Below are 13,960 nucleotides of genomic sequence, written 5' to 3' on the forward strand. Positions count from 1 at the left end.
TGCCTGGACGCTGCTGAAATGTGCTACTGTACTTGGTATGCTTGGAGCCGTGCTTGGCTGAACTAGCACAAGCAGAGAAGAAGAGTTGCTTTGTTATGGGTAATCCTAAATCACCCTGGGCTGCAAGTTGTGGAGTATCATACAATGCATTATAGATGCAAATACGTGTACATACATAGATGGAGCATGGCCTCTAGTTTGTGTGTTTGGCACTGTTGCTATATTGTTACACTCTTCCCTAGGAAACCCATAGCTGTTCTTGATGCAACTTTCTGTGCTTTATTTTTGTACATTTCCTGTTTTGGTAGTTTCTTACCTTGACCTCAACTCGCTGCATTTCCCAGGTGCCCTCTCACTGGGACAACAGAGCTGCTGGGCCACTGCCTGTCCCGTGGCAGCATGGAGAGCACCTGGATCCTGCCCGGAGGTCTGTGAGGACTGACCACCCCCAAGAAAGGTCCCTTCATCTCTTTTGCTACAGAAAAAAGCAAAAAAACTGCAGAAAAGCCACCAGGTACTGACATGAAGAAGCTTTTAATGATTTGTATTCTCTTTTCAGTTTATGTGGGCTCCTCAGGAAAGCTTGCCAGGGGATACATTGACTAGCTAGGTTTATAGGAATAAAATTGTTATTTTGGGGGGAAGCAAGCCGAACCTCTTAAGGGAAAATAACAGCTTATACACATTTAGATTTCCAAGTAATTCTCCCTACTCCATTTCCACATGGTCAGGTAAGTTTTAAAACATCACAGCTCCTCTCCTATAGAGCCTGAAAGTCTCATGTCCCTCAGTTCATAGACACTGACTATTTCCAGATCTGGGGGACAAATATACATTTCAAAGCTTTTGCTGTGGTTCAACTAGCTCAGGACAAGCCTTTGTATGGAATCCAAAGCTATGTTACCATGATGATACACCAGTCACTGATACTTAGGACTTTACAGCAACAAATCTGCACTATTTGTGGGAGTGTTTCTAGAAGAAATGGGGGTTTTCCCCAGAGAACAGATAATTTCCTGAAAATGTTTAATTGACCCGTTGAAAATAAAAATGTAATTAGCCTAAAGCTATATGTGGAATTTAAACTTGCAAGACTCTGTCATTATTTTAAAATCCCAACATTGTCTTTTTGGCTTATTTCTATTTGTAACAGTTCTTGGTACAGTAATTTGTTGAAATTGAAAAAATAATATGACCCTTTGTCCTGGTTTCAGCTGGGATAGCGTTAATTTTCTTTTCAGTAGCTGGTACAATGCTGTGTTTTGGATTTGATGTGAGAACAATGTTGATAACCCACTGATGTTTTTAGTATAAGCATTACTTAGCAACAACCAAGTCAAGGACTTTTTGGTTTCTCAAGCAAGAAGGCTGGAAAGGCACAAGAAATTGGGAGGGGACACAGCCAGGACAGCTGACCTGAACCAGTCAAAGGGTTTTCCACATTCCATACCCTATGACGTCACTCTGAGTATATAAACTGGGGGGAGTTGGCCAAGGTCTGCCCATCACTGCTCAGGGACTGGGTGGGCATCGGTCAGCAGGTAGTAAGCTCACATTTTTTGTCAAAATGACAAGTATTGTGCATTGCTTGGGTTTTTTTCCTTCTGGATTTCATTCCTCTTTCCTCTCTCTCTTTTAATTACAATTGTTATTTTTATAATATTTTATTTTAATTCAACTATTAAGCTGAATTATTATTATCTCAGCCCATGAGTTTTACCTTTTTCCTGGTTCTCCTCCCCATCCTGCTGGGTCAGGGATATGGGAGTGAGCAAGTGGCTGCGTGGTACTTAATTGCTGGCTGGGGTTAAGCCACGACACCTTCAACACTCTTAAGTCTGAACAGAAATCCACTCCCCTCTTCCAGATTTGGGTGTCACATTAACATGTGTTAAGGAGCCACGTTTATTTGTATTTGTTTCTGATTGTAAGTAGTTTTCAGTTTTTCCTAACTGAAGTTTAAGTGCAAGCATCTCTTAGTACATGCAAAGCAGAAATTCAACACTGAGAGTTTGAGGGAACGCTTGCTACGGATAATTCAGGTTCATAAAGATGTCTGAGAATAATGCACAACTAAGAGTTTAGTAAAGATTAAGATCTATATGAAGGCAGTTTTGGCCAACAGCATGTTTACCTGCTTTTTAAGAAGGCTTGTGCAAAGCTAAAATAACGAGGGTGAGGAAAGTCAATTTAAGCTCTTACTTACCTGAAAGTTAAAAACTCCTCTTATACCCCCAGCAGGTGACACAGAGGTCTTTTTTTTGTGCATGAATTAGGGCAAGTTTTCTTGCATACTCCTGTTACTGTCACATGCTCACTTAAATTTTGGAGCATATAGCTGTGGGAATGGAGACCATTATACCCATTAACCATATCTACTACTTTAGTTTTGCTGTGTGAACGCAGTAGAGATTCTTTCAGTTTGGTCTGGATATCACTTACCTTAGGCGACTTATTAGACAAAACAATTTCCTTGTAAACCCAATTCTTGTAATCAATTTAATGTATTAGTAGATAATTAGTACTGACTTACATAGTTTGACTTCAGAAATTAGCTTTGAGTACAATTATTTAAACTAGTGATGGAGTACAACTACTATTCCTAGGAAAGACAAATGTATATACAAAGTTTATAGAAAAATGTCTTAAAAAGTAAAACCTAAATTTTATAACTTCATAATCTTCATAACTTGTCACGATCTTCCTCTTTTGTGCATAAAATCTACTTCTAAACAACTATCAAGCATTATGGAAAAATTGAAATGAGTTTAAAAATGATGAACCAAAACATGCAATACATCTTTATATAAAACCTCAGCTGTCATCTTGGGGAAAAAAACAAGACAAAGAAAAAAATCTGAAATTCAGTGCTGACTTTACAAGAAGTCTTATTAATTTGCTTTAGTGATACTGGATTCCGTCCAGAGTTGGCCCAGGTGAGATTCCAAGATGCTGAAGTGCAGCGATGATCGCACGCAGCCGCGCCACAGCAGCGTGCACTGGATGGAGCCTCAGGCTGTCAGGGCACAGCCTGGAGACGCATTGGATGCCAAGCAGAGGAAACGATGCACAGCCGGCTGAAGAACCACTGTAAGAAATAATGAAAATGCCCATTATTCAGTAAGACTGGTCATGTTTGTTTAGAATAAGATCAAACACTGTATTTATTGAAACAAGTATGAAAGAATCAAAGCCACAGCCTCCTCCTTCAGGTCCACCAGCTGGATCTCAACTCTGTTATTCTTCTCCCCCCTTGCGTAAGGGAAGTGTGATGATCTGTGGGTGGGCATGAGCAACATAACTAAGAACTTTGCCTTGGAGTTGGAGGCTCAATCATTTGGAGAGTCAGAGTAATAGCAATAGAATTGCAGTTTTTGAACGTTTTATCTGCAGGGTTTTTGTAATAATTAAACACTGAAAAATCTCCCTGCAATTGGTCATTAAAAAAAACACACAGTGGTCTGTCTTCAGGCACACTTTTTTTTTTTTTAAAATCAAGAAAGGTCCCATCCTCCTATGTTGTATACACAGTATTGTTGTGTACATAACTGAACGTATTTCATCATGTTTAGAATACTGAAGTCTTTTAATTAAAAAAAAAAGAGACATTCAGTTAGTTTCTCATGATTTAGAATTTTGCCTTAAATACATGTTTTCCAGCGCATGTGGGTGAACGAACATTCCCTTTCCAACCGTTATTTTTCTGTTAATATGATGTCCTTGAAAGTGATGGAAAAGAGAGAGTGGAAAAAACCTCAACCTCCAAACCACCAAGTTTTTTTAATCTTGACAGGGCTGTTCTGCTGCTTTACAGCTGTGGCACATGTGCCTCTACATAAATTCTTTGCTTTTCGAAGACTAGTACGTTCAATGTTATGGTATTGTAAGGCCTCTGAACCAATCTGAAGACAGAAGAGCAAGAAAGCTATGGTGAGGCCATACTTTGCAGAAGAGGAGAACCTTGGCATTTGGTGCGGATAATTCACAAACAGAACGGATTGAATGTTCTGTTCTGGATAAATTCTATTTTGCATGATCTCCCACGTCTAATTCACCTTCTCTCTCCCATGTAACAATTTTCTAAAAGTGACAGATCACCTATTCTGATCCCAGGGGTAATTCCCCACCTTGAATGATTCATCTCACTTCAGCAATCTGCAATTTGTAAGCACCTCTGCTGTTACCAAGTTTTTCATAATAGTTTTCTTCAGCTTCAGAGCTTTTAACATTCAAAGCTTTTTTACCCATTTAGTGTAGGTGACTTCAGCTCTACACAAGGAAACAGCTCTTTTAGGAAAGCCCATGTAGGAGTGGAGCTGCCCATTGAACAAGGAGTGGTAATTTTTCATTTTCAGGTCACACAGTAAGGCTAATTTTAGGTTCTTGTGAGAACTTTGGAGGAGGGGGGGATGAACAAGTGAGTTAGAGGCTGAGCAGCAGCAGGGAAGGTACCTATTGTTTTATGGTGTGGGCACTGAACTCCAGTGAGCAGGAGGGCAGCTGGGTCCAGAAATGAGATGTGGAAACACAGTTCTCACAAGCAGCTACTGCTCTTTCCTTTACATGAGAGAAGGGTGGCAGAAAAGACCTCACTGAATATTACCTGTTTTCAGTGCCTCAAAAATAATGCTGCAACAGTCTAAAATGTCATTCCGCCACTTGGAAAAGTTTGAGACACAAATTGAATCAAAGTAACTTAGCTAACAAAGCCTTTAAATAAAATTACCTTTGTCTTCAGGAATAAACTGCATCATTCTGTTACCGTGAACAAATATTACTTAATCCCTTTTATAACTCTAACAATGCAAAATTAAAAATGCTACTCATATCTAAAATGGTAAATTTTAATTTTGAAACTTTCAGGTCCTAAACTCATCTGAAGGAATGAAAACTGAAGAAGAAAATCTAACTTGGACTTTTGGAGCTGTTCAGCACAGACTGTTCTTGCAGAGATCAACAAACTGAAGAAATTCAGTGCCTAAGAAAACCAAGGGATTGGAAATTTGTTAAAGATCTCAAGGAAAAGATTTGCACATACATGGCCAGAATGCAGACATCCTTGTCCTTATCCTTAAAATTTTAATAGCTGTCATCCTTCCATGCATAAAAAGGGTTGCAAGACTCCTTCATTTCCAGGAAAATTAGCAAAATAAGAAATTTTCCAGATTATTTTTTCAGTGTACCCTATCCTTAAAATGAAGGCAAGCTAATTCATGAGGTGATCTAAGTTCAGTTCCTGGTAAGTTTTTTTCTCAGCACAGGTGTTGAAAACTGAACTGATTAAAAAAACCAAAACACAAACCATAGAAAGCAACCGCCAACCCCCCAAAAAACTCAATGAATGCTGTAAACCCAATTTATTTACTTTACCCTCCCAGCAGCAAGTCTAATGATCAAGCCTCATTGAAAGGTAGATGTCCAGTTCTAAAACTGCTATGAGATTACATGTAAGCACACAGGTACCAAAAACTAATTACCCCCCCCCCCCCCCCCCCCAACTATTAAAGAACTCATTAGATGCCCAAAGCTGAGAAACTCACAGTCACTAACACAAGCATCAAAAAATTCTGCTGTTTGTAGAGACAATACCATCACCTGTTGGCTTTTGAGCACTTAAGTGACCATTGGTCTCTTGGTTAATCAGTATTTCTGGACACATGCTTGTATCTGTGCCTTTCAACCTGATTTTGATGTTCGGTACTTTTGATACTGCATGTGTGATCAGTATGGAGGAATACAGCCTCTAGGTGCATAAGCTCAATGAATTGCAATAACTAATGGGAACTCTCTTCAACTGCATCGACAAGTCAGGCAAGTGTCTCGCTGCTTGCAAATCTGCCCTGCAGTAACAAGAATAGGTTGACACCTGATAAAAACCAAGTTCCAGTATAAGCCAGAATGACTTTGAGAATCAGACTGATGTGAAATCAGATCTCTGAGATGCACTTCCATTCTATTGTTACACAAATGCACTCTGACGGAAGGTACTTCCACAAATGTTTTCCATGACAAATAATGTCTCTGTGCCTGTGTTCATATACTTGCTCTTACCTGTGTTAATTAGGCATCTGTTCCCCTTCTGTTGGGCTCCTAGTTGGAGACTAAAAAGAAATAGATGCAATTAATAAATAGTCATGTATATCAATGATAAATTAGGCCAGTGTGGAATGTCTTTCAAAGTTGATTAATTCTCAAAACACATACCTAGGATGAGTCACTTCTTACTTGTTTTACTTCAAATGTGAATATAACATGTGTCCCTGGGAGCAGGGGAGCAAGAGACATCCACAAAAATAGGCAGGTGTTGTGTAGGAGAATGACATGAGGTGCATTTTGTACAAATCTTATTTCTAACAGCCATCTTTACTGGTGGCAATTAGGAGAGGCGGAGGGTACATGGATATTCAGTTGTCTTGGTGAATTCCTCGGTCAAGAGTCTGACTGTGAGCTTGCCTCATGAAGACCTGATTTGGTGACAAATGGGCAGGAAACTAGCTTTTTGTTATTTTCTTGATTTTAAATTTAAGCATCATGTGAAGCTACAGAATACTTAAGAAACTGGAAATAAGCCAGGCTAAAGGTGTAGCTTCACAAGTCTAATGGACACTACTGTAAACTACCAACAAGTATTTTCCAGACTAGAGGCCCTGACTGAAATGCATACCGTTGAAGTCATGAAGAAGATAAATCTTCTGTGACTTCCTCACTCCACACACATACAAAAGCTTGTATATGCTTCAGGTTCCTGAGTTATTTCAACTTTGCTAACTGGGTTGAGTAAAGAAGTCTTGTGTTCCCATCGATCCAAATGTCAAAATTAGTGTCTTTGTTCTTCTTCCTATCGACCTATCAGAGATGATGGAAATTGGTTAATGTGCTCAAAATTAAGTGCTGCTGTTTTAGTTTTCAGGGAACTCTACTTAGACACTAACTGCAAGCTGGAGTGGCATCAACTGATGAATAAGCAATCTGTTAGCAGCCTGGACTAAAAACAAAGTGCTGATGAGGGTTGAGGAATGAAGCCAGACCTTTAGGATAGCAAACGTAATCAATAACCTGCCAGTTTGTGAAAGGTGCATAGAGCTCTTCTGAGTGGTTTTCTGGATGAAGCTGAGGAAGAGATTTGGTCTTTGGCAGATGGTTGAGCAAACTTAATTAAGCCAGAGCTGCTTTATTTTCACAGGCATCTACAAATCTGGAAGAAGAAATTCTGTGGAGGATGCCTCTACTGCAGTGGATGGCCTGGCTGTTTACAGTGCCATACAGAAGCGGGTCAGTATGTCAGTATTGAGCAGCCTGTAGCAACAGACAGTAAAATTGTCCTTCTGGGATATGAAGGCCACTTCCAGTGTAAGTACCTACTGATTTTAACAGCTAAGAAATAAATGCTTTCAGTTGAGTTCCCTGTGGAAAAAACTTTTGACCTTTCCACAGCAGGCCACCTACCTTGCCAGTCTTGCCAAGGATCCCAAGACGGGAACAGACGCAAAGACCGAATTGCTCATTTGCCCCACAGGTATATTTGTCACCAGAGCACTACTAAGAATCTTACATGTTTCCTAAGATCTATATTAATTTTAAACTATTACGTTAAGTTGCTGGCACTGAAATACTACTACTATAATTTTAAAAAAGTCAAGCTTCACATTTGCTTAATGCAGTACTGGTCTTCTGAAGTCCATCTGAATCATAGTTGGTCTTCTGTGGCCTTTATCTTGCTTGTTACCTGGCAGTGGCACCTACTGCTCAGCTCTTGCTGCTACGCTAGAAGTGGAGAACAGTGTCAGCCATTCCCGGTTCTGAGGAGGACTCTTACGCTATACTGGCTGTATCCCGAAAGACAAAGTTCAAGGCTCTACAGATTGGCTATGAGGGGATAACTAACTACAAGCAATTCAAGCCACCTTACGTAGTTTCTGCAATCTTGCACTTAGTTTTAGATGCTGGATGACTAAATCTGTGGGATGTGGCACATAAGGTGCCATAATGTTAATTGCAATAGAAGGCAGATTTTGAAATCTCATTTTCAGAAACAGCTAAATGATATTCACATAGGTAATTCAAATGTCCAAAGGCGCAGATAGTTTGTTTGGTTTTTTTTTTTTAAATAAAATCCTGTGCTAAAAAGTATGGACATGGAACGCATGTGAAAGCTGCATTGTCTTTTAAGACTGTAAAGGAAACTTGTCTAGCCATCCTCACATACATGTTGTCTAAGCTGCTGCCATTCATTCTGTTAGTGGACACGCACAAACCCAAGACTCTTAAGCACTGCCCATAACCTTAAGCGTAAGGTAAGGAATCAGTTACCACAGAGTAAGCTGAGCTCTAACTATTTGTGTGCTCATGTCTTGTGGGATGCCACAGCAGCAGCACGCATCCACCTTAGCATGACAGCACAGCATCTTCCTGGGAGAGCAGCACACATCTGCCTCACTGGGGGCAAATTCTGGCTGTCCCGATTTGGAAATGTCGCCCAGAGGAGACCTATGGCTGAGGCTTTCAAATGCCAAGACATACCTCCTCAGTTCAACTGTTTCAATCCTGCTGTTCTTTCCATTCTTCCTTGTCTCCTCCTCTAGTATTTCACGGTTGGCAAGGTGCCTTTCCGGACACTGTATGAGCCTCGCTTATAAATGAAGTTTCCCATAGGCAGTAGACTACTTCTAGTTCAGTACTTTGGTGGTGTCAGGAAAAATGCCAAGGAAAATCTTAAAATACCTTAAAATGTCTGTGCCACTCAGATTTCAAAATGGAGCTTTTGTCCCCAAATCACTTATGTATTTCCATTAAATTTTATTAAAGGTATTTTTTATTTGTTGTTCTGTTGGCTAATGTCTTGCTTCCTTTCTTGGAAAAGATATTATCAATGTCTATGGGCAAGGCCTTATGTATATTATATAGTAATGAGATACATCATTGTGCCTGTACTTTCTGCAAGTGAACATTCTACATGCTTAGTCCTTATTTTAAGAAAAAATAAATAGGTTTTTGTAGATATTTCATTCTAAGAGTGACGGAACTTTTTCTTTGCAGTTAATTTTTTTGAGGGGTGTTACTCAGTCTGATATTAAACTGTTGCAAAATGAGACACGAATTTTGAGATAGCATCAGATGTTTTAATGGAAGACTGAACTGAGTGCCACTCTCGTTAATAACTTTCATTACAGTGGAAGCAAGATCAAACTTATCAAGAAACTAAAAATTATGTTCCATACCAATTTATAGTAGTTCTTTTCTTTTCTCATTAAAATAAAATCAAATTCCTTTTCTAAAAGGCTTCTGACATGATTGAATCCTCAATCATTACTTCAAAACCCATCTATGAAAAAGGCTGTCTGAATCCTGATTTCAAACATGGAGTCTGAAGGGGGAGGCCCAGATTTTAAAGGTGCAGGTTGAGAGCCTGTATACGCATGTAAGAACTGGAATTCATTAAACAAATCTGAGACCTGCTAACTTTCATGCATACTGCTTTATTAAATGGCATCTGGAATAAAGGGTCTCGAAAACAAATGCTCCCTGGCCTGCTTTCCTTAGGAACTATGAAAGAGAAAAGAATGCGATTATCATTTTTGTTCCAGGCAATTTATTTACACCTGAGCTTAGGTATTGGTCTCCTGAGATTCTTCTTTACTCCTGCCACCAATATGCTCCCAGCTGTAGAGGGAGTTCCATATTTCAGAAGTTCTTATTTTCAAGAAATTAAAGCTTTGATAATAAAGTGCACCGTTGGACAAGACAGGGGTCTCCATAATGATTCTTCCCATTGTATTTCTGCAGAGTGAAGCTGCTGATGTATATGGATCGCAGGATACAAGACAGTGTAACAGAGGGAAGAAAGGTTGGGATCAGAAGGGAACACAGTGACTGTTATCCGACTTACTGGATAATTTCACAAAATTTAAAATTCTGGTGTTGATACTACATTTCTGCTGGTATTATTCAATAACCAAACTCTGGAGGGAGCAGTCAGAGACAGGACTGATGTGGCCTTAGAAGAAAACCCTACAGACAAATACTTTCCAAGAATCACTCTCATGTCATCCTGAGCTTTGCCTTGCCCATAGAAAAGACTGCAGGAACAAATGCAGTGATCCCAGGCCCCCAGGTGCCAAGCACCTCGTGAAGGCTTATGGACTGTCACATGCTCAGGATGCTGCATCCTTACCAAATGTTGAAGATATTAAAGCTGAAATATATAGTATATAGTATATATATAGAAATATAAAGTTTCTACTGCAACTCTGCTAGGGCCAGCAAGAATTTCCCTAAATTGCAGTATCTTGGAGATCCACATAAATATAACACTGTCTAACAGAATAATGAAAACAGTACTGTGGATTATGTTTCTCTTGCAGTACAGAAATTACACATTTAGGCGATAATTTTAAATAGCAATACACAAATGGTACTAAGTCCAACGTGAAAAAGAAACTATTCCCCTTCCAAGAATGTGTATGTACTAGAAGTTTACAGAAGTCACAGGCCTAAACTCAAGAGCATCTAAAGCAATCTTTTCATAACAACAAGAGATCGTTTGCAGGAAATGCAGGTGCTGCTGCTGCAGATGACATTCAATCACAAAGGGAAAAAGCATCTCAGATGACCAGAAGTACAGCTTTTATTAATGACTCACAATACTAAACTGCTGTGACAGTGGAAAGTTCATCAAGAATTGGCCAGTGCAAATTGATAGCTGATTTACAAATAAAATACTGAAGTCATCAAGTATATTGTTCTAAAGGAATCACCTACGCTAACTGTGATGAAGCAGTAGGAAATGGGCTGCAGAAAAGCTGAGCCACGAAGACTTGGTAAACTTTCTGCCCCATTAACTCTCAGTGAGCTCATCTTTGAGATGAAATCTTGACCCTGCTGAAGGCTGATTACACTAAGATAACTGGAATGTGGTCAGATACGGAAAATGCTCATTATAAATTCAATGCCTGATCCAAAAGTCTGCTTATGCTTTGGATCAGACCTTTGCAATATGCTTACAGTTCCAGGCTTCAGTGAAAGGCAGAGAAAGTGCAACTTACCATTCAGATTTTCCTTTTCTAGTCTGTTTCCAATAGTGGGGTCTCTAAGGTGATATGCTTTTTCCTTTAAGTAAAAAACAAGCATAAAACCAGCACCAGAAATCAGTAACGGAAATTTACTGTAGGAATAGCGAATAACTACAAAAAGTTGGATTCTTTAGCACTCTGAAGATCAAGCTTCCCTCTCCAGGAAAATAATGTTGAAAGAATGAAAAATGTCTATGATGTGCTATAAGTAAATACTAATTTTAGCATTTATACCTAAAAACTCTTGTGGAGTTTTTTCCCATCAGAAAGTTACACAGATTCTGGCATTAGATTAAAGAAGCTTGGAGGTTTATTTTTTTTTCTTTGGACAAGCAATTTTTCTCAGAAATCCCAGTGAAGACCAGATAATTGCAGTGACAGCATGAAGTAAATTCATCTGCTCACATTGGGGTGACAGTGAAAGACTTTTCTATGGTACAAACCCAAAGAGCAATCACACACGCAGTGCAGGGTATAAACCACCCCTCGAAAGCAGCTTTTTCCCTGCAGTGAAAACAGGCCAAGTAAATCCTCCTTGAAATACAGGCATCTTCTAGTTGACCAAGAAAAAAAAAGACTTACCTAATCTATGCAAAGGTAGCGGCACTAAGTTGTATCAGCTTCCTCCTTGCCTGACAGAGCAATACCAGCAGCTTCCACCAGCCTGTTTGGCCACAGGCAGACTTGGAAGGGGACGCCCACCACACTCACACGGTTTTCCAACAGCTGGTGCTGTGCTGCTGGTGCCCAGCCTGGGAACTGGGCTCCTAAACTGTTCTAAGCCGTGCTGTGACATGTTGCACTGTGACGACAAAGCTCACGCTATTTCTTCATTAAATGCAAACACAGAGAGCATTTAATCTCTCCTTGTTGACAGCACCTGATAGCTCTCCCGCTCCACATGGCTAGAGGAGCAGACTAGCTTTGGTTCTTCCTCTTTCTACCAAATGCAAAGAAAATATTTTTGTTAATGCACAACCTCATATAAAATGAGGACATAACCTCTTCCTCCAGCTGTCTTCTTAGAAGTAATTAACAAACCTCCTCACCGTGCCTTACTCCTTAGGCTATAGCTTTGATGGAGTTCTTTCAGTGACTCAATGCGTAGGCTTTTGTAAATCCTGGGTTTATGCACCTCACTTTACTCCACACGCTGAATATAAAGGAGCTGAAGAGCACAGCTAACAATTGTGAATTTCACTAAGTAGATTCAACACTTCCAGAGAGGCATCAAGCCTGGTGCAAGTCAATATATATTAACAATGTATGCTTGATATAGTTATGTTTCTGGTAGCTGACGCTGTTCAATAGTGCATTTGGTTTGTTCAGCTACAGAAAGTTTTGTGGTTTCATAAAAGATGCATAAGACCCAAGCGTCACATAGCAGTTCAAAACAGAAAGCTTAGAAGAGCAACGTATTAACTCATGATTTTAACCAAATGCAACAGCACCTGAAGTTAGGCGAAATAAATTCAGAAAGCCTCTCAAGTAAATCAAACCACCATGGAAATGGTTATCTAGAAGATTCAGAACCATACACAGCAAGTTCCTTGGGAGCTGATGGGTATATAAATCATGACTCTTATTTTTGCCCTCATATCTAGGAGCCAAAATACAAGTGTTTGTTTTTGGAACTTCTGATCAAGATTCCTGTCAAGAAACATAAATTTCAGACTCATACCTGTTGAGTAGACTGTAGTATCTGCTTTTCATTCTGCCACTGTTTAAATCTGTCGAGTGCTTCATCCACAGAAATTGCCCCCTTTTTCACCTGTTCCTGCAAGTGGATGAGTTCTTCCTGTTCAGCAGGGATGTTGTGTTTCACAGTGCTATCAATTACTGTGTCAGTGTGGCCTCTGTGTGCTGGTACAAAATGTAGAAAGATAAAGAGAAAATATTATTAACCCATTTCATTTGTTTTGCTTTATGATGAAAACACTTTTTTCAACAAAGGCATGTAAGCAGTGATTTTATAATTGGACATCAATAAAAACACACAGTCTTCAGGGTGGCTCCCTCCCTCCCTTTTCCTCTTTCTGTAGTTTTTTTACTGGGTTTTTTGTTTGTTTGTTTATTTCAATGAGAGAAATTTAACAAATCAGTGAGGATTTTACCATTACTCTTTGGCAGCAGAGTAGCATCTTAGACATTTCATTCGTTACTATTGTCCTGATCCATGGGTTCTCCATTAGTGTCAGTCAGTACTCCTTCTACCGCTAAAGCTGTTACTGACTTTTTAAAGGAAATTGTTGCTATGTTAAGACAAATAATATCCACAGTGCCTTTTTTTCCCCTTCCTTCTCCAACTTCACACATTTCTCAAAAGCTGGGCCTGAAATCTGGTCAGAAAGCATATTGAAATTTCACTTGATTTCCCTACCCCAAATTATTAAATACATTGCAGTGACAAGAAAACCACTAGGACTACAACCCAGTCCCTCCTCGAGGTTATGATACAGGTGCCCAGCTGAAGGGAAACGACAAGGAGACGTGTGTGATCAGTCACAGCTTGGCCCAAGGAGGTGTAGCACCACATATCGCCAGGATACTGATACTGAAATGGCCGATCCAGAACGCATGAGCCACCATGAAGCAGGGCTCTCCCTGCCCTCTATAAGGCTCTTGCAAAGGTGCCATAAAGCACCTGTTTCACTGCACAGGGAATGCAGCCAGGGGAAAAGTTGAAACTGTCGGTATGATTTAGCTCAGTTTTTCTGTGTTGTGCACCAATATCTTCATTTTAAGTGAGGAAGGACTGTGCAAAGGGAAATATACTAAGGAAACTAATGAGGAGCTGCTGTGGCTTCTCCCGTTCCTTCCTTTTGATCATTCGAGCACATGCTAGGCATGAATCTTGGCGAACTGTTTCTGTTTTGATGGTGTACTGACCC

The 13,960-nt window shown here is 39.8% G+C and overlaps 1 protein-coding gene and 1 long non-coding RNA gene across 5 annotated transcripts in view; one reads left to right on the plus strand and one right to left on the minus strand.

The window, feature by feature from the left end:
* Positions 1-2,485: 2,485 nt before the first annotated feature.
* Positions 2,486-13,960, minus strand: part of BANK1 (B cell scaffold protein with ankyrin repeats 1) — a 167,161-nt gene continuing 155,686 nt past the window's right edge. For all 4 annotated transcript variants that reach the window (XM_080386518.1, XM_080386519.1, XM_080386517.1 and 1 more), the window contains 4 exons: positions 12,751-12,932; positions 11,043-11,106; positions 6,052-6,101; positions 2,486-3,077 (listed from right to left, as the gene is read on the minus strand). In XM_080386518.1, coding sequence (XP_080242644.1) covers positions 6,091-6,101; positions 11,043-11,106; positions 12,751-12,932 — 257 coding nt within the window. In that variant the 3' untranslated portion in view covers positions 2,486-3,077; positions 6,052-6,090. The remainder of the gene's footprint in view (positions 3,078-6,051; positions 6,102-11,042; positions 11,107-12,750; positions 12,933-13,960) is intronic.
* Positions 6,108-8,099, plus strand: LOC308063561. The gene is made up of 2 exons (XR_013927985.1): positions 6,108-7,073; positions 7,184-8,099. It is a non-coding gene; the product is annotated as an uncharacterized lncRNA (long non-coding RNA).

This window comes from Falco punctatus (genome assembly GCF_963210335.1).
Source record: "Falco punctatus genome assembly, chromosome: 1".
NCBI lineage: Eukaryota > Metazoa > Chordata > Aves > Falconiformes > Falconidae > Falco > Falco punctatus.